The following is a 21,402-nucleotide window of genomic DNA, read 5'->3' on the forward strand; positions in this document are numbered from 1 at the left end:
GTAGTTTTTTTTACTATGAGCAATAATATAATAATTGGCGACATTCTGTGGCTTAAAAGAATTTTACTTTCTATAGGAGAGTTCACACAGTGTGAAAGACCTTGTAATTCCAGGAACTTAATTCTACAAATTATGCAATCTATATTAACCTTCCAACATTGAAATTTTAAATATATATAGGATTAGGCTACTTTGGTGTTTACCATCAGTTCCTTGATCTATGTCATAGTGCAGATATTCATGGTAGCAACTAAACACGATGTCAGAATATAATAATATGTTGTTAAGTTGTTAAAAAAATATTTCTACAAATATTTAAAACGGTGCATCTAAATATTCATAATACAGAAACTTATTCATGATATTATAATATAACTAATTATAAACAATTCTTGAGTGCCGTTAACAATTATAATATAATTATGTCAACTATAAAAAATACCTCTAAAATTTGGCACTAATTTACATTAAGGTATTACTTATTACGATAAAATGTGATGAAATAACTAACAACCAATATAATTGATGTATGATACATTGAGACTCTAAAACTGGGGATGGGACTCCGTATTTGACATATATTTATAAGGCGTTTGACAGCCGCTTCACAGCATTATGGTGTATTATCGAATAGAATACCCAAGTTTCAGTGACAAGTAAATAAATATGTTCCTTTATAAAGTATCAGACGTTATAAATTATGTAAATAATGTTCTTAATGATTGAATAAGATCTATCAAAAATCCTTAAGGAATGACTTTGGCACGTTTAATTCTTTTCAGTCTATGGAGGATTTCTAAAAAGTGTTTCCAGTTAACATTCAGTCCATCACCTTTGACCAGAAATATTTAGGGTATGGGAACTATAAAGCTGCTAATGCTTATTAAGTATCAGCTATTGTTTAGATTAAGAATAATATTTGGTGTTCTGTTTTTTGGTGTTTAAAGTAATCTCTTGATAAATATTATGAATAACTTACAAACATGAAACATGTAAGTTAACTAACAGTTGCATACATTTAACTTTGAAATCTAACACTTAGTTACAAATCGATATTTCTGTATTTCGGTTTGGATAAAACCTAATCGTAATTAAAATAACTTTGGTACCAATCATCGTAAGAATCTGCAAACGGCATTGGTTGTATCCAATGGTTTATAGGGAACTGTAATGAGCACTTTATTGTTCGGAGAATTTTGTAATGAGATAATACTTAATACGATCGTCTGATTGATTAAAGTTGTTAAATTATTACATTACCGACGATTCTTTACCTACATTGGCAAATAGTAGAAAGTTAAGTGCCCTAGCGCAATTCCATAGTTAATTCCTTTGTGCTACTTAAAAACCATTACAAATAGTTTTATCCACTTAAAATTTTACGTTAGTTCTATAACTGTTTAGTACAATAATGTATAACAAATAATAAACATATTCACTAAAATAAGTACTCACACTTTGGCACCATCATTGGTATTATTCAATTAGCATACACAATTATGCATATACCTACATAAATACAGTACATAATATATGTAAATAATCTCGTACTTGTGAATGTAATAAACTATAAATCACTATCATCACACAAATTAGCGTACAATTAACTTAATACTCGAGTAAGTCTTCTAATTTCATTACATATCTAGCTAACTACAGATACATCGCTTGAAAAAACTTACGTATTAAACCCATAGAGCAAGAACACCGCATGTCCTTGTTCTGTTTAATTAATCCCAACTTTCGTACCGCAATCTGATTCCACGTATTTAGTGCCAATTTCTCCATAGTCGGTTATCTTGGGATTGGTTAATCAATTATACGTCATCTCCATATAAAATTCTTAACAGATGTGTCAAAAGTCAACCACTAATACCTGGTTATACTCTAACCGACAATGGAGAAATTAGCACAAGTCATATAAAATATCCTTTCCTTAGACCAACCAACGAAAATACGACAGATCAAATAGAATATAAGCCATTACAATATTTTATACAAAGGAGAGTCGGATGCCTACTGTACCAAACTAACGTAGCACTTTTGTTGGTCAGTTTAAGGATCAACATTGCGCGTTAGACAGGTACCCATCACTATACAAGTGGAGTGAACATTTTGAGATTTGTTGGCACATTATCATAGCACACACCTAAACGCTAACAACTTATACCTAAAGCACAGTATCCAACTATCGACAGAACGAGTCTGAAACGGATAATCCACATTCCATTAACCGCTTAAATCCCTTGAAATCAAACACAATTGAAATCTATTGTCGTCAGGTGCGATATCGCGGCTTAGGGACGCAAAAAGTTAAACCGTGAACCGTTAGCCCACAGAATGTTTCGCCCAAACAACTCCATAGAAATTTGTGTGACGAAAACTTATATGCGCTAATACTGAACTAATTAATCGAATGTGGATGAACCATTACATTCCCTTACAGAGCACGACTATTGTCGAGTACGACGGGAGAGTAGCTGATCCGTTCACACGGTGACTTCACAGCTCTCGTAGTGTTTGCTTTGTACCTGATAGTTGCTGAGTAGAAAAGGCGTAGGAACTAAGTCGACCCCGCGACGCTTGTACAGCTTGCGGCTCAGTGTAGCTGACTTCACCACTTCATCTGGCTCAGAGTACGCTGCAAGAAAATACACGATTAAATGGCGATCAGTAGTAGGTAATAAAGAATGGACATCGGTAAGTATTTAGAAAGGCAAAATCGGCTAATTAGGATTTCGTATAGCGACGTGACGTATGTGTCGCACACACCATGACATTGTTTTGTTCAAATCAAAGAAAAACATAAATAAATAACGTATAAATATAAATTAAGAATGTATTATGGACAGTGGACTATTACAGGCTGATGATGATGGTGATGATTTCATAATGAAGTATCATAGGGGACAATCTTATGACGAAAGATCCGTAGCCGTCACACTCTATAACTTCTTTTTTGCGACATCAAACCTTTCTATTGATTAATTATGTAATACTATTTAACACTTTTGAAATACCTAAAGCAGTAATACTGGACTGGACAATGGACATACATATATTATTTATTAGACTGATACTGGATAGTATAGTCTACAAATAGTTATATTCCAGTAGTTTGGATCATTAAGATATCCATAGTTATAAACTTTCATGTTTATAATAACTACTTATTATAAACATGAAAGTTTTTAACAATGGATGGATGAATGTCTGTAACTCTTTCACACTTGTAGCAAGCTAACACCTTGGATAGCCACATAAACTACCTTTAATCCATTAATTCCATCAGGAAAACATTTAAATTCGAAGCTATGCTCTCAAGAAAGCTAGTAAACAAACTCCAAGGTGACTGACCTTGAGTCAGACGGACAGTAGGTCAGACCCAGTACGGGTTGCGTCTCAGCATGGGTACCCTTGGAAACCCATAATTTGCACATAGACTACCTTTTATCCGTAAATTCTCTCAGGATAACCTTTCTAATCGAAGCTAAGCTCTCAAGAAAGCTAGTAAACCAACTCCAAGGTGACTGACCTTGCGTAGCGCCCCGAGGCAGGGTGCTGAAGGTGCCCGAAGGTCAGACCCAGTACTGGTTGCGTCTCAGCATGGGGTTCTGCGGCGCCGCGCCCGCCCGCACCGGGTACGCCGACTCGCTCGCCTCGTAGCTGCTCCAGTCTTCCGCCTGGGGGTTGTTACAGAAATAATACAATGAGATGAGAAACAAGATAATTATGAGGAATATGAGGATGCACTGTATATTGAAGTTGAAGTGGACCAAAGAGCCACTGACTTTTGGAGTAGAGGCTATATGAGGGAGCCTTGTGGTGCACCTTGGCAGGAGGGGATTAGTATTGATCAAACACATGGTGATTTTTCATTGCGTTGGATGACAAATACGAAATGGATTACATGTTACCGTGGTGAATGGATTAGCAAGTCAGATTAGTAGTCAATCGCATATACAATACATAACCATATGCCCAGCTTATATTGAAGGTGCAATCGAAATGTCTCTCCTGGATTCTGTTGTACCCCATACCGTGTACCCCATAGGTACTCACGTCAGTGTAGTCGACGTCTCCGTACGGGTAGCGAGTGTTGAGGTCCGGTGCGCCGGCGTCGTTGAGCGGGGTCACCTTGCAGGCCACGCTGCCACGTTTAGGCAGGTGACGTAGATGTGACGATGCATCAGTAGGTACTCACGTCAGTGTGGTCGACGTCTCGTGTGATGACGATGCATCAGTAGGTACTCACGCCAGTGTGATGATACATCAGTAGTACTCACGTCAGTGTGATCAACGTCTCCATACGGGTATCTCGTGTTGAGGTCGGGAGCGCCGGCGTCGTTGAGCGGGGTCACCTTGCAGGCCACGCTGCCGCCAGAGGGCAGCGGCGTCGACGAGCCCGTGTGGATGCACTGGTCTGATGAGACGTATCTGTTGGGTGTTGGTGGGGGTTAGGATTAAGACACAGAGGTAAATAGTTTTTGTGAAATGCTCAGTCACATAAAACACACAATGAACGTCCAAGAAAGGAGAACAAACGAGATTCGAGCCCAGCACGGCACTAGAGGCAGCACTCTGACTAACTTGGCCGAAGGACCGTTATAGTGGTAAGATTGGAATATGTGGTTTTTAACCTCGAGTGAGCGCGCAATTTTGGTTGTATATGGATACAAAAATGATTATGGATACATACATAATGCTCAATGTAATCACCGAAGGGATAGTTATAAGTGACACGCAAGCGGATAACAAATCTATTCCAAAAAAAAAGTTTTGTGTTCAAGTAGTTTTATAACATACCTTTTAATAGGCGGCGTGACTTGCGTGGGCGACGGCATGAGGTGGTCCGGCGGGCGCGGCAGCGGTATCGGCGCCACCGCCCCCTGGTTCTGCCCGTGGATCTTCACCAAGGCGTTCTGGTCTCGAGACAGATACTGCTTGCACTTGAGCAGGCCGAATATCACGATTATTGCTAGCACTGTCCCGGAGAGAGCCATTAGAATCATCATGTAGTATGATGCTGTTTCGCCGTTTGCGACCTGAGAAGGGGAGATGAAGCGTTTAGTTGTTATGGCGATGCCAAGAAAATAAATTATTATAAAAAATGTTTAATAATAAAACTATGGTCTTACCGGAACCCCCTCATGGCTCTCTGGGTCGTTTGGATCAGGCAAATTCTTTTTCAGTCTGTTGCCAATAAATATCTTGACCTCCCCAGCTGCCGGCTGGAATATAGACGCGGCGAGGAGAAACCTGAAGTTGTCTTCGATCCCGTTCAGTTCAGTCGGCATTTTCTTCGTCACAAAATAAATGACACCAGCTTTCACGTCCTCGTGGGTGAAATACGCCACTTCTCTTTCCCTAGCACTGGTCTGTCCCCCTGAACTCCTTATTATCTTCTTCACAGTCCCGTATCGAGGTTTCCTCACAATAGTGTACACTGGGTCGCTGGCCGTTAGCTTCGCGAGCCCTGTCGCATCCATTGTGTGAAGAGTTATTCTCGCTTTGATACTGTCGACCCTCAAATCACTAAGTGCCATAAGCGGTTGCACAATAATCTCAACAGAGAATGGCCGAGTTCCATTACTATCGTGAACGGATGCGACGAGCTCAAAGCTATCGTTAGCGGTCGTCATGTCGTTTTGCATGTAAATAACTATCTTCTCCAGCAAATCATTGTGTGTGAAGTGCGTCACAGGGTTCCTTCCGACATATATCATCCCGTGCAGTGGCTGTCTAGTTATGTTGTAGTGAATATTCGACTTCTTTGCGTTAGTCTCGACGAAAATTTGTTCTGGAGTAACAGTGGCGACATTCGACCCTTGCTGCAGATAAATGGGCACCATCGCCGTCGCATTCAGGAATACTGGAATCACATCTATTGTGAATACTTTGTAGGTCGGCTTGAACTCTCCATCCCAAACACGGAAGTAGAAAGTGGCGGTTTGCTGCTGGCCCGAGTGTTCGTAAATGACTCTCCCGAAGTTGATGTCCTCTTGAGTGAATTTATTTACCGACTGCGCTTTATCTATCGTATAGTTTTTGTTCAGCATCACTATGCGTCCTTGAATAGGGCCGCTGATTATGTCGTAGAGAATCCCGCTGGGCGGAGTGTCAGCATCTTCCGTCTGTAAGTCGTCTCTGGTTATGGTGTAATTCTCGCCTTGCACTACTTGTATGAGTGGGGTTTCTGTGAGCAGTCTAAACGGCTGGTCGTTCACTGGCACGACATGTATGGTAATCGTCACGTTGCAAAGTAAAACGTAATCGGGTAGGAGGTAAAGAGCCATGTCAATTTTGTCTTCTAAAGTGTCGGTGTCATCGTGTTCGTAGGTCACAGCCCCACTTTCCAGCTGTGCTTGAGTCAGCGAGGAGACTGATGGCTTCAACACGCCGTGGTAAGGTTGAGACCACTGCGCTTCCACTTGTGGCTGTCTTAACCCAGCCTGCGTCTCCAAATATGTAATAACATTCGTCACATTCACATGAATAGGTATGTTCCCTCCCTCTTGCACCTTAGTCACAGGGATATGGACATATTTGGCTAATCCTCCCGAGGACACTGAAATGTCTATGTTGAATGTCTGCTCGGGTAGCGTCTTAGCCCTGGCCGCTTCAACTTTGAATACAAACGAGTCATTGGTATAGAGGTCAGAGAATGGGTGTGTGTGTTCGTAGTAGACTAGAGTGTCGTTCAAGTCTTGTTGTGTGAACTGTTTGACGGTCCTATGTCTATTGTCATCGCCGAGCATCACAAGACGTCCTAGTAATGGCGCTCTTTCTATTTTATACACCACTTTCCTGTTAGGATCTGAGCACCTGGCCATCAGCAGGTATGTGTTTAGAGGCTCTCTCATCAGAGGGAACACGCGTAGGCTTTGTTTGCGAATCAGTTTGAGGAACACCGGTTTTGTTGTGATCAGGAATGTTATTTTGGAAAGCTCGTGCAGTCCATCGGATACGTTGAAAATCATTTTACCTTTTGATCCATCTGAAAGAAAATGTTTAGATCATGAGATAACTTTTTTATTCTTATAGTTGTAGGTCTAATAATGTAGTCGCTAGCCTGGGGTAAATCAATAACTAGGATAGTTTGCTTACCTTTGTGTACAAATAATACTTTTCCTTCATCAATTTCAGCTTGCGAGAACTTATGTATGGGCGTTTCCAGCTCGCCTTTATAAGCGATGTAGCCGGACGCAATGTCCACTACGCTGATTGTCACATTTTCCAATGGTGTGTCAATATCGTTTACATCTGGAAACATATAAGAGAGATTATTGATAGGAATATAAACATCTAAGATTCACAAGAGGTGTAAAATCTAAGTTGCCTCAGTTGCGCTCCCAGCAATTAATCTGTCCCATGCCAATCGTGTAGAATGAGCGAAACTAACTGTGAACTCTCCGCAAACCCCGCTAACTCAGTAACACCACCGCATTATAGATACCGGAGTCCCTTTTACTCAAAAAGCAGCTTCCAAGATAATGAGTACTAGCATTACTACTCACATAGTTCATTCCTGGAGAAGGTGAAAGTGCCTCCTTCCCACACGCACAGGCCAGTATTGGCGGCCACTATCGGCGTCTCATCGTTCACGGGAACTATGTTGATGTAGGCTCTAAACGGGTCACTTTCTTTCCCCGACTCTGTGACGGCGACCAGTCTCACACTGTCTGTGGTCTCTTCTGAACCGTCGTTTATGTACTGGGAATGTTATGGAACAAATTTTGAGTATACTTTATAGCGTTGGTCAGTTTACACAGAAAGGACAAAATTTGTATTTATAAATGGAAAGTTATAGTATTGATTGACTCTAATATTGTGCCTGATGTCTATGTCGCAGCCGGATCGTATAATCCGCCGTATTACATTACGGCTGGCCGCATTACAACACAGGGCCGCTTTGTAATGCGCCGGATCAACGTTTAGCCGCATTGTCATTTCAATACGTTCTTCAATACGGCGGCCCACGTTTAGCCGCATCGTACTACTACTGAATTGTAGGGTAACCATGTCCATACTAAGCATTACATTACAGGTGAAGGATTTTTGTAATCATAATAGAGTAAATCTATCATATGGACTTCCATTAAAGTATCAAAATACTGTTAATAGGCACTACTCGGATTGTAGGATCTTCGGAATTATTATTCTTCATCATCAACATCACTTCTGGAGGACGTAGGCCTCTCCCAAAGCACACCACTGGATGCGATCTACAGCATTCCACATCCAATCATAACCAGCCACCTTTCGCAAGTCGTCACCCCATCTAGCCTGAGGGCGTCCCACACTACGTTTGCCTCGTCGCAGTCTCTTCAAGATCAAATAACCTTTGCCGGCTACATTTATATTTTTTGACCCAGTAGTATTATCTGGAAATCCGCCGACCAGCAGAATCCATGGTCACTGCTGATTGATGTGCGTTATATATTTTGTACGTTTTTCACTGTACCGCATTGATCGGAATAGAAATTATTTAATTTCAAGTGAAAATTGTTCTTGAAGTACTGTTTACTGGCATATTTAACACGATTTCTTCGTTTTAATCATCATCAAATATCTGTATCCAACGCCATTATTGTTGTTATGTTAGCAGCGCCACGAGTGTTAAAAATCAAAACTAAAATCTTTCAAAGCGGCGGCTAATCTCTCGCCGTATTACATAACGGCCAGCCGTATTGAATGACGTATGATGTCAAATACAATCCGGCGCATTTTCATTCAGCCGTATTCAATACGGCTAAACGTTGATAATTGTCGGCTAGCCGTCATGTAATACGGCGGGTTATACGATCCGGCTGCGACATCTACATTACATAAACTTCCTTAGAATAAATTCAACTCACCTGAATATTCCCAGAATTCAACTTGAGTACCGGCAACAAACCTAATTCCTGATCACCGATCATGATCTTCCCATACTTTGGCTTCTCAAGCACTTTGTAAAGTACCACTTTTCCTCTGTAATACTCAGTGATGGTCCTGAACATTTCTGGCTTTATACTGACAGCTTCTCCTTCGACTACCGTCAGATTTGCTGGGACTATGTAGAAGTGTTCTGGGATGATGATTATGGTCAACTCAATATGCTTCAGCCACACTATTCCATTTGTCACGTCCATTACTATCTTGTCTCTGGTTCTATTGACCCCGGACTGGACGTAAACTAGTCTGTTGGAGTTTATAATGGATTGATCGAATACTTTGGTGTGTACTGGCTCTTCGTTGTAGTTTTCTAGCTCGATCGTGCCTGGGGTTGATGTGATCTCTAGCCAGCCGTGGTACGGGCCTTCTGTTACTTGGTATACAATGTTGCTTGGCTCTATCTGTGGGTTCATTACCTGAAAAATTATCGTATTATTAATTTTTTATAATTTTATCTTTATACAATACAGGGATTAAAAAGGTATCGTGAATTTCCAAAAAACAACTGTCTGACACCCAAATAACCATCACCACACAAACCAATAAACAACGTACCTCCAAGACATGATACGTAATGTTGACACTGGTAGACTCTTCCACCACCAGAGGCTTGTTGGTGGAGACCCGTAGAGGCTCCCAGTAGCTCGACGGGTAGATCTTGATAACGAACTCACCCTCGCCCCAAGTATCCATGCAGTACACCTTGAATCTGTCGATGGGGCGAAATGGAATTAAAAACTTGTACGAGATAAGAATATTGAGTAGTAAAACAAAACAGTGTGTTTAATACTGGACTGTAAAAGAGGGCTATGCCTATTGGCAAAATTGCCATTACTGTAGCATTCCTAGCATGGTCCTAGTTTATGACATTGCCATCGAAGTTAGTTACATCGAATTTACAACACCTTACACATAAACTAAGAATTCACTCAATAAATAACAGCCTTTACAGGTCGTAAACCCTTCCCCCTACCCTACCCTAGACTAAAGTAAGCCTAGGAACGTACTTGAAGCTGTCGGCATGCGTGTTGGGCTGGCGGTGCCGGTACGCCACGCGGCCGCCGGCCACGTCGAGCTGGGTGAAGCCGCTCGCCGGCGCGCCCTCGCTGTCCACCGCGCCGTGACGAGGAGGCGATGTGACTTGGTAGCGGATGTCCTCTTCTAGGCAGTTCATGTTTGTGTCCACCTGAAAGGTTGATTGATGTGTGTGGTTAGTGATCTGTGACTCTCGATGTTCTCTATTCTCTGTAGGGATGTAAGTATCTAAAACTGGCTATGACGAATGGACCCTTTGTGCAACATGACCAAACGTTCCCCCACTGGCCCACTGCGGGATATTGAGTTCACATAAATTATATGCAAAATAGTGACTATCAATGACTTATATCTACGACTTCTTGATGACGTAAATTGCACATCACTTCACTGACCTTCAGGCACAATAGTATGTTACGGGGCTTATTTCTACTATTTTATTTAGCATAGACAAAAATGCGTCTGAAAATCTGAATGGGGAAGTGAGGATAGTGTTATTGGGGGCCAATGAAGATGAAAAATGCATATAAAAATAAAACTACTGTTAAATTTAATAAAGGAGAAGAGTAATTACCTGCATATCCCGGGTGGTAATAACAACAGCTTTCCCGTTCTCAACAATGGACCCATTGATAGGGTACATGCGGATGTACGGCGGCGATGCTTGTATTTCCAAGTGGCCGTTCACATCGAAAAGCCCATCAGAAATCCAAAACGCTATCTTTCCATACTCTTTGCCTTGATGCTTGAATAGGACCAGGTTTTTATTTATATCGTCTTGAGAGAATGTCTCTATTTGCTCTGAAGGATTGTCCGCTCTGTATATCGCACCGTTTGGTGGGTCTTTCGTGTATCTTTGGCTTTGCACTGTGTAGATTATATCCGATGGTTTAGTGTCTAAATCAGCGTCTGTGTAACTCAGATCGCGGGCTGTAATTAGGCGAGCACCTCCGTGGACGATGTGGAACACCTTGTCCGTAGCCCTCACTGGACTGTTGTCATTCTTCAGGATTATATCGATGTGGAAAACTCCAACATACTGAAAATCTTCGGGCTCAGAACTGAGAGCCATGAAGTGGAACGAATCATGTCTGCTCTCAGAGTCGTCGTGCGTGTAGTAAACCCGGTCTGAATTCAACTCCTGCAGTGTGAAATAAGTGGTGTTATCCCTCATAATTTTCAGGTCGTTGTTCACAACCTCAATTTTCCCGTGTTTTGGCAAACGAGTCACATTGAAGACGAGGTTGGTGACTACATCTGTGCGGAAGTTTAAGTGCGTCGCTGGTATCACCATTCTAGAACCTTCTGTCACTTGCAGCCTCTCCAACGTCGTGTGAATTCTTCCTGACGTGTGTTCCGCGGAAGTCAAGCCGGGCGTGTGCCTTATAGTCATGACTCCAGTGATATTATCGCATTCCGTGGCACCGACAACAAAAGAGAATTCGTCTTGAATGTGCGAGTACGCTCGACGATGCAAACGGTACCACAGCTGGTCGTTATCGATGTGTTGTTGTGTGAACGAGCTATGCATGGACAAATGATGCTTTCCCGCCGACAGATGCAGTATTCCGTACTTAGGAGGTCTTATGATCGTGTAAGCAATTCTATCGCTAGCCAATGGTAGCGGTTTCGTGCTAAACCGTAAATGCTGGGACGATATAAATGCCTCTCTTGTATTATTCAAAACCAGCTCCTCATTGATCGTTTGGTATAACTCAAGTTTTATGAATGTTAACCGGAAATCGTAGAGTGTATTCGTCCGGATTGTTCCAACGGATGCTTTGAACTGTGGAAAGAAAGATGATAAATATCAATTTAACTTATAAAACTGGGCAGTCAGCGACAGACGCTAATCTGACTAACAAACTTTTTGACCACAGGGACAAACGCTATAGCTTAACCCTCAAATTCATAGATCTTAGGGTCAATTCAGACGTACCACAACCACACCACAGCCACAACCACACCACAACCACGCGATGTGGTCGGGCGTATATTTTGTATTGACAATGAATAATCCAATTCACACGTGCCACATTTTGCGGTTGTTATCGACCACCTGTGTAATACGACCACATCGCAACCACATCGCAACCACAACGCAACCACATCGCAACGGCAACGCCGCCACGCGGCGGCGGCACCGCGGCAACCTGTTCTCCGTATTAACTGCACACGACGACGTGGTTACCACATCGCAATGACAGCGACAACGCAACCACATCGACATTTTGTCGCTGCCACAACGCAACTGCAAAAAGCCGCTGTCACACAATTCACACGTAACCACAGCTTGACCACATTTTGTCGCTGCGACGTGGTGTGGTTGTGGTACGTGTGAATTGACGCTTATATTAAATTGACAATCAGGTTAAAAATTACTTTGAAACACACCAGTTCCGACTCTTTACGTCATTAAAAAAGTTAAAATTTGTTTATCGCAACGTCAATTTTAATCCTATAATGGGGGTTTGTCTTGTCACCGACACCCTAAAACCACGCCAACGGTCTCCCCCAAACCACCCAACATCCCCCATACCTTAAACTCATCATGCGCGGGGCTCCCCAACAGATGCATGTAGCGCACCCGCCGGAACGTGAGCATCTCGCTGGTGAACGAGTCCACCGTCTGCCAGGTGCCGTCGACCACTCGCAGCCGCTCCACCACGCCGAACTGGGGCGGTTTCACTATGTCGTACCTGGAAAGTGGGATGGGGCTATAGATAGATTCTTAAAGCGCCTGTTGCATACAATTAAATTGAAGCCTAAAATTATTTGTATGGTTTAAACACTGTTAAGAGTTTAGACCATACAAGTAATTTATTGTTCATTTAATTGTAAGGCAAGAAATTTGCGTCGTGTAAATGGCGCTTTATGCTTTGGGAAAAATAATAATAATCTTTATTGGAAACAAGCAGTGCAATCATAAAACATGAAAACCCTGAGTCGATTTTGTATCCCTGCATTGGGCTACCCCCATTAGGCAACCAGGCTGCGGCAACTTTGATGAATTATGATGAATCCTAGCATCATTGTGACAAACAGCCAACAATATTTTGCAGTCTTGCAATGGAATTTCCGAATAAATAGCTCATGTTTACTGTACTCACTTGACCTCTGCACTGTTTTCGTCCGCATTGGTGGCAAACGTGAGATTATCGGCAGTGATCAATGCAAACGAATTGTGCACCAACTGCAACCCCGTGTTGTTCACTAGACGTACTTGCAACGGAACTATTGATATACGCAGCACCGCAGGAGCACTTGTCTCAATACCATCGGATACCTGAAAATTTATGTCATTTTTAACCAACTATGAAAAAAGGAGCAGGTTCTAAATTGGTCTGTATTTTTGTCTTTGAAAAAAGGAGCAGGTTCTAAATTCATCTGTATTTTTATACAGAAGCTTTTCAACATTCTTGATAGAACTTCAGATATAGTGTAGGTACACATTGTATTCATGTGTAGGAGGTTTGTAATGTATTTCGCGCCCATTTTTAATTTCTAAAACCCTATCTCATGTACATTCTAAATACATACTTAATAAGTTCTTAAAAATAATAGCACGCACCTGTAAAGTCAACTTTTGCGACGTCTTGTTCGATTGTTTGTCGTTGTTGGAGTCATGCACGTAAGATATAACCCCCGAATCTATGTCCTGTTGTGTGAATGAGTCCACTGGCTGACCAGACATTTCTATGTGACCACTGTGAAAGAAAAAAATACATGTAAGTTTCATGTTTTTATGTAGCTGGAATAGGAAAATGTCTATACTTTTACTGCTGGTATACGTATTTTTACGGTTCTATGGTACGAAAATCAAAATAGCCTACCTAAACAAGTTCTACGTACCTGTATGAGTTATGAAACTCGCATTTATAAATAGTGAAATATACAATCATTCGTAACTGCCGCATTAGGACTAGATAAGAGGAAGTACATTATTACCTGTTGATTTCATTTCTTCCGTGAACGATGGTGTACAAAAGATCTTCAGGAGGAGTATCAGGGTCCTCCGCTTTCAGAATATCTGATGTTATCACTTTTCGTGTACCCTAAAAGTATGTGTTATGTTAAGTAAAGTCAACATATCGTATAAAATCATACCTAAAATGTATTACTTCTGTATTAGGAATGAGAGGTTACTACTTTCTACAACACATCGGTTATATTCTATGTATACAATACATATAAATTATAAAAAAACAACGTGCATGAAAAGGTAATTTCTACAATGCATCATGCATTTCATCTGTATTTTTTTTTCTGATATCAATATCGTTATAGGATGTTTTAGATTAATTTATCCAAAACTTTCTTTTGGGATTTATGGGTTTAAAAAAACAGTGTTAGGATTTCAACGGTAAATTTTGGTTATTTTTTTTTCTGATTTTTTTAAGTTGATTTTGTACGTATTTTATTTTAATACCAACTTTTGACTATAAAACAATAAATGTGTGGATTAATGTTTAAAAATAATTAACAATAAAAATAAACATTCTTTAGTAAGTATCTACCTACAGTAGCCTGTGTAAAGGATAAAATAAATATAATTAGTACATTAAATACTCACACAAGATTAACTAAGGAACTAAGAAATCCTTGCTGAGGCTTGATGTTAAAAGTATCATGCAACTAGTTAAAAGCACAAAACTAAAATTATTGGAAGCACTTTCGATAACCTGCAATAAAAACAAAATAAAGAAAAATATATTAGACAAGACAGCTAAAAACACAAAATATCATTATTATGCACATGCTAAGTTGTTTTCTAGAAGAAATATTAATCTAAAACACATTTATTAACTTTAATAAAATGCCTATTTATTAAAACAATAATATACTAAATAATGTTTGTAATAAACACGCTCGCCAACCTGTTCAAATCTCTGAAAAGGCGTCATCAATGACTAATATAAAATAAGCTACTAACAGAAGAACAAAACAGGCAATTTTGCAGTCAGCAGCATGTACTTTTACTGGAGCGGCGCAATGAACGAATACCGTTACTATATTTTTCTATGAGGAATCCAAAAACAAGACAATTTTTCTGACTTTTCTACGTATACGTATAGTCTAATTTTTTATCATAAGCATACCTGAGTGAGCCTCAACACTTTGCCCGGCACAAGATTCACAAGAACGGGCGGGTCATTGACCGGGGTCACATTTATATGAAGCACAAACGTGTTCCTTCCTTGAAGGTAACTGGGCAGAGTGAACTTGGTCTCTGGGACCAGCTCCATGTCCAACACCACCGCATCCTGGTGGTTCTCTGAGCCGTCGTGGACGTATCGGACCTGGAAATTCATGAGTGAATCTATAAATTAGTGTGAAGGTAAATGTTGAAGGTTATCTGGTACTAAGTACAACAAAAGGGCTAGCACGCGGCACATTTATTTTAAGACGTAACATAAGTTTTGAGTTGTGCACACTCACATCGCGCAGCCCCCAGAGCGAGCGCGACGGACAACTTTTGTCACGTCTTAATTGCGTTCCGTGCTAGTCCTATTTAGCTTATCGTAAAAAATTGTAATCTACCTACTATGAGTACGAACGTCTTCTGACTGATCGAATTTATTATTTATATCTCACACAAACTTAACCGCCCTAACAGTATCCACCCACCTTATCCCTTGACAGATCCATGAGTGTGAAGTACTGTTTAGACTTCCCATCACTATCAATATAGTTCTTATGCTGAGGCAGTGTCCTTTGCAACGAGAGGTCTATAGCTATGCGGCCATGTTGGGGGCTTTCAGCGACATGTAGAATAACCCCTGACGGTCTCACGCCATACTTGTGGTGGTCTAGTATAACGTCGATGTTCTGTCTCGATATCACGGAGACCCCTCCCTCTTGTACTGTAAGGGGGTACAGAGCCACTAACTCTAGATCGCTGCTGGATTTGGAGAACACCTGAAAAAGAGGGTAGTGGTATGAAGGATACGGTATCGTAAATTGTGTGGTAAATATGTAAAATAAATACTTCAAATTAAAAAGCTACGTTAAACGATACATCCGTTCCGATTTACATTGTTTCGGGCACGGTTTTACCATATAAACATAAAACCAGGTTTAAAGAGCGCTTATCACGGTATTTGACAGCACAAACATCTGTTTCGCCTGTACACACACACACAAACACAATCCATACCTTATACTTCTCCGAGTAATCCGGATTAATACACAGATCCAGCTCGCACTTGCACGTGAAGTGGTCCACACCATGTTGCTCGCACACGGCTTGCGGCACGCACGGCTGGTTGGCCGGCGACGCGTGACACGGGTAGTACCAGGCGCACTTGGGACTCACGCCGTAGGTGACGAGCGCGTTGGGCAGCCCGTACAGCTTGTCGTCCACCTCCACCGGCTTTATGCAGCCCTAGTAGAAGCAAGACTTACTGTTAAGAATATTATGATTACGTGTATACCTGCTAAATAAGTTACATATTGCTTATAGTCAATCTCCATCGGCTTTATGCAGCCCTGGTAGATTGATAGTCGGTGTTGAAAATAAACATTATTATTACAATAGCCGCCAAAATAGTAAATATTCCCTCACTTTGCCCCAGCAGTGGGGACGTCGTGATGATGATGATTAGGACACTACTGTAACCACGTAACTTTCATATTAGCGAATGTAAATTTATTAAGAATGATAAAGAGAGGATTCTGAGCGCATCTTTGCTGCAATAGACGAAGAGCAATCGTTTTGACATAATATTCAACCCGTGGCACACAATGCATTTCTTCCGAGGAGCCACATAAAAAGTGTCTTCTGCTTTAGTCAAGTTTCGTGGTGAATGATTATAATTAATCAGTATTATATATTTATGATATATTTCATAGACATAGACTTACCATAATACTCGAGTCAGCGGCTTTGATGCCCTTGGCGAAGGCTCTCTGTCGTTTCTCTGTCTCGATACCGCCAAGATAGAAAGAGTCAGATAAATCCAGGTATCGTGTCCCACTGCTCTCGATCCTTGAACTCATTGCCACACTATCCACTGAGAGCTGAAACATTATATTAGAGAAATGTGAGTAAATTAATAATGTTGTGGCGAAATGTTACATAGGTATCCAAGCCCAAACAATACAGAGCCAGTTATATCTAATATAGTTTACCACTGATATACAGGTAAATCGTCGCATATACATCAAAAGCATAGCATATTTTTCAAGACTGAGACATTCGCTATTTGCGCATCGCAACAGAGGTGAGCTCGGTAATGGTACTCTATACCTAAGCGGCTCTGTAGTAATGACACAAATGAAAGAGGATGTGATAGACGAAATCATTACTAGGAATTAATTCTTGGACCGCCAGCAGAAGTTCACTTTTTCGTTATTGTAAGAATAACTTTACCATAATTATAATATAGTTCATTTATACACGATAGCTATTCCGTATATCCCAATCGCAGCAGTAATGTAGTCGCCAGCTTTGTAATTTATAAACCACAAGAAACCATTTTATTTGCTCTTTAGAAAGATTTATTCATTTTAGGTAAACATATGTTATATTATTGAGTAAGGCTGTTTATAACAGCGTGCGGGATGCATCACGCATGCGGGATTGCCCCGCACGCGGTCATACGAATTACGAATAAGCTCGCGAGACGCGAGAAAATGGCGGCCATCCCGCGTGCGTGATGAAATCCGCATGCTGTTAAAAACAGCCTGATAAATTGATAATAGAGTCGTGTTATGATAACGCGCCAGATATTCACGGCAGAAGGGGCAGAAGCCAGTAGGAAAAATGGAGTTTAGGGTGGTTTAGGTATTGAGCTGACCTCTATCTTATTGCATCAAGAGTACCGAAAGATTGTGATGAAACCTGCACATCTATGAAATAATAAAATATATATTGTGATGAAACCTGTGCATCTCAACAAAGCCCACAAAGAATAGAAGATCAGTACTATCCTACATAGAAAAAAAAATATTGAAATAATTACCTCAATCAAGGAAGGGTTGAATAATAGATGCATTTTATGCCACTGTCCATCACTAACATGCACAGAGTGCAGGATCTGTCCTCGGGCCATCTTCACACGTACTACACCCTCAAGTATTTCCACCACCAGGAAATCAGAGCCTCTGCCTCCGCCAGGGTTGTACAGAATTATCGCGTTCTGCATTATGGTCTTGAACTCTATTTGCCACCTGTTTTATTGAAGGTATAGTTTAATATTTCAATGTTACGTGGGATAGAAGAGAAAATGGAATACTTAAATCAATGTTTTAGTATTTGATTACTGATAGTCAGAAATAAAAAAAAAAAACAGAAATTCTAAACAAAATCTGCATTAATATTTCTATCATAAATAACAATATTAAAAATGCAGTCTAAAATCTATTCAATCCTGCTTACTATTTATCCTGAGAGTTCTCTTACCTTCCTCCAGCTCTAGAATTAATCTTGGGCAGAATCAAGTAGGCACCTTCTTCAATGAAACTGATATCTGAATTTATATCCGCATCAAATTCTAGAGCACAATTCCATGTGACACCCTCTACATGCACTGAGCCAGATCGACTTCGAGCCTTTTCTATTATTTGAACACCATTGTAGAAGACCTGACATAAAAAATGATTATTTATAAATTAATGCAAATATCAATATACGCTTCATTAGGGGGTAGGTATACAGATAGAATGCTGGCTACCGATGCTGATCTGTAAGTTTGGAACAATACAAACCAGCGCTTATAAGTGTGGGAAAGTAATACAAAGATAAAGCTATAAGTGCTGATAACCAGCTTTCTCCATTCAGTCCCTTTAAAGAAGGGTTAAGGTGGAATAGCATATTGCATGTCATATCGGTCAAGAAATTTCAGAATATTACAATCAATGTGAGGAGGAAAATCAAATACTTACATCTTCCATACAGCCCCTAAAATTTTCCATGTGACCCAGGAACAGTTCAGAAAAGTCTCCCTGACTGCCGAGGAAGATACCGAAATGAATGTTGAGTTCAAAGAATCTGCCTGGTAGCCTCCTCTTCACGGTGTTGTCATCAACCTGTGAATAAAATTTGTAGGAAATTGTATTTTTAATTTTGTTTTATTTGTGGTATAAAGCTGTGCCTTATGCACATTAAGTACTTACAAGAAGGCATAGCTATGATACCCGTAATGAGTCATTTTGAGTTCTTTTAGGGGATTATGTCAGGGGTGTTGGTCAAATCATGATAATGTCTAATTTCTGTGTTTTAGACATTGAGACATATTACTAGCGTAAGGACAGGCCCAACCGCACTAGAAAATGACACCCTCGCGTTGGCCCTAAAATCTCATAAATCTGTCATAATTTGTATGAATTAGGGCCAGCGCGCGGGTGCCATTTGCTTTTGACAAAACGTTCTGACGGGCGTATCCTTCCTTTTGAAATCATTGGTTTTAGAGTAAGGCTCTCCAACTCCAAAAGATGCTATCCTGTTAGCATAATTGATATCTTGGCATAATGGACAAGAGCTTGACTCTTAATCGAGAGGCCAAGTTCAAATCCAATGAATTATTTTCAGTACAATAATTCTACAATGTGCTATTACGGTGAAGGAAAAGATTGCAAGGAAAGCTGCACATCCAGATTACTAGGCACGTAATGTATCTCATGAATGCAAACAAATACCAAAAAGCTTATGAATATATGTAAGTATTACATATTAGCATGTGAATTGAATAGTACAAATAATTACCTTCATGGTAAGATTGGCTTCCCGCCTGATGACACTGACATGGTGCCACTGTGAGTTGTTGAGGTACACCCCTTTAGCTGACGTCAGCTCACTTTCACCAGCTCCCAAGTTTATATGCAATTTCACCCGACCACTCTCCAAACGAATCTAGTGTTGACAGAATAATCAATTAATATAAATACCTCTCATAGCAAACTCTCTCAATAAATTTCCACAATAGATGATGCGCCGAGAAGTTTACATAAAACAAGCATACCTATTGCAATCTCATATTGAAAATAAGGAGAAAATATGCATATGATGTCTATCATTATACTCTTTTAATTTTACACTGCATGTTGCACTATGTTAGTCTTTACCCGTTTTAGGAAATTCCTACTAGAATAGTATCCTTACCTAACAGTATTGGATCAGTAATTACTATAAGTATAATATTTGATTTATTCTTACCATACAATAATCAGTTTTTCCAGCAGCCAATAGAAGCAATGCATCAGAAAGGTGTGTCCGGAAACGAAAGCTGATGTCAGTCACTCCTTTTGCTTCTTGCAAAGGGTATGAAATGTAACTGGCACCATAGAATGAAGCTGAAGGAGAAAGGAAAATCAAGATTAGCTAAGTATATTACTTATTATGCTATGTGTCTATTTAATTTAGTGGTAACACTTTTCACATTTAACATTTCTTAAGATTCAATAATAAAGCGAGTTATATTTATAAGTTTTTAAAATTTTGGCTCTATTATTAAGATGTAATCATTTGCATAAATAGGGAAAATTTAAGTATTCTATTTCATACATGTGGAAAATGTAATTGGCTGTCTATTTCACATATTGTTTTTGTTTTATTACTGTTATTATAATCTAGTTGTAATTTTTCCTTCAATAAATCGATTGTTTGTATGAATTCAGAGGAATTAATTATTGCTTGTAGATTAAAATCGAGACTTACCTTTGTCGAAAGCCATACTCAATGAAGTAAGAGATAAAAAGAGAATAGATGAAATCATTTTAACTTTTCGCTATATGTTAAAATTAAAATAGAATACAAATTACAACTCATAACAACATTGTAGATTTATTTTTAATTTTAAAGGGTTACGAGCTTTCCACATCCCTTTATAGATACAAGAAGCCACAGCTATATCTGAATATCTGATATTTTAAGACACAAAGCACTAGTAATAAAGTACCAGCCTAAGCGGGCATGATAAACAGATAGACTATGTTTTTCAGGGCCAAAATTGTTCAGTTTTTTTACAAGAAATAATTAAAATCGACACAAATAAAGGCAAACATGGCAAACGCCCACAGACAAGTCAGACAATATAGACATAGACAATAATACTACTACCATAGACGAAGTAAATCACACTAGCCCATAGAGTATAATATATAATGCTGACACTACACCTTGGCTATTCGTATTTGTGAATTTGCTGTATAGGAAAATTCGACAATAATGAAGTAAAGTAGTTGAAAAAATTATTGCATATATTATACAAATACAGTAGCATGCATTGCCATGTGTCAGTGGGAAAAAATTAAAAATCCTCAACCTCAAACCTCAACACAAAAAAAATGTGTTGGGTCACTCATACCTAATTCTGAGTGACAGTATTGTTCTTACGATTGACGAAGCCATCTTAACTTACACAAAAACTCAACTAGCACTAAAGTTGTCTCAGAAAACGGCTTATTTTGGCGAATATACTGACCCTTTAC

The 21,402-nt window shown here is 39.9% G+C and overlaps 1 protein-coding gene across 2 annotated transcripts; it reads right to left on the reverse strand.

Moving 5' to 3' along the window:
* Positions 1–1,807: 1,807 nt before the first annotated feature.
* LOC105384120 (chondroitin sulfate proteoglycan 4) lies at positions 1,808–20,987 on the reverse strand. Of its 2 annotated transcripts, XM_048632579.1 has the most exons (26): positions 20,630–20,987; positions 20,129–20,265; positions 19,679–19,825; positions 18,859–19,002; positions 18,377–18,558; positions 17,937–18,144; positions 16,837–16,992; positions 16,130–16,357; positions 15,601–15,891; positions 15,072–15,272; positions 13,921–14,027; positions 13,544–13,679; positions 13,083–13,258; positions 12,512–12,671; positions 10,547–11,758; positions 9,945–10,123; positions 9,493–9,646; positions 8,859–9,353; positions 7,518–7,713; positions 7,108–7,263; positions 5,139–6,997; positions 4,807–5,045; positions 4,307–4,437; positions 4,205–4,224; positions 3,536–3,683; positions 1,808–2,641 (listed from the first exon to the last, which is right to left on the reverse strand). In XM_048632579.1, exons 1-25 carry the CDS (start codon positions 20,685–20,687, stop codon positions 3,579–3,581), a joined length of 7,077 nt encoding a protein of 2,358 aa, XP_048488536.1. In that variant the 5' UTR covers positions 20,688–20,987; the 3' UTR covers positions 1,808–2,641; positions 3,536–3,578. The 2 variants fall into 2 exon arrangements, with proteins under 2 accessions (XP_048488536.1, XP_048488535.1); XM_048632578.1 differs by lacking the exon at positions 4,205–4,224 and having other exon boundaries at positions 4,287–4,437.
* Between the last annotated feature and the right edge of the window lie 415 nt (positions 20,988–21,402).

The sequence above is a fragment of the Plutella xylostella genome, chromosome Z (genome assembly GCF_932276165.1).
Source record: "Plutella xylostella chromosome Z, ilPluXylo3.1, whole genome shotgun sequence".
Lineage (NCBI taxonomy): Eukaryota > Metazoa > Arthropoda > Insecta > Lepidoptera > Plutellidae > Plutella > Plutella xylostella.

Coding starts and splice junctions, on each gene's coding strand:
- LOC105384120 (XM_048632579.1), bottom strand. CDS start 20,687: ATGATTTCATCTATTCTCTTTTTATCTCTTACTTCATTGAGTATGGCT. Junction 20,266..20,629: donor GAGTATGGCTTTCGACAAAG/GTAAGTCTCGAT, acceptor TTTCTCCTTCAG/CTTCATTCTATGGTGCCAGT. Junction 16,358..16,836: donor CCGCTGACTCGAGTATTATG/GTAAGTCTATGT, acceptor TGCTTCTACTAG/GGCTGCATAAAGCCGGTGGA.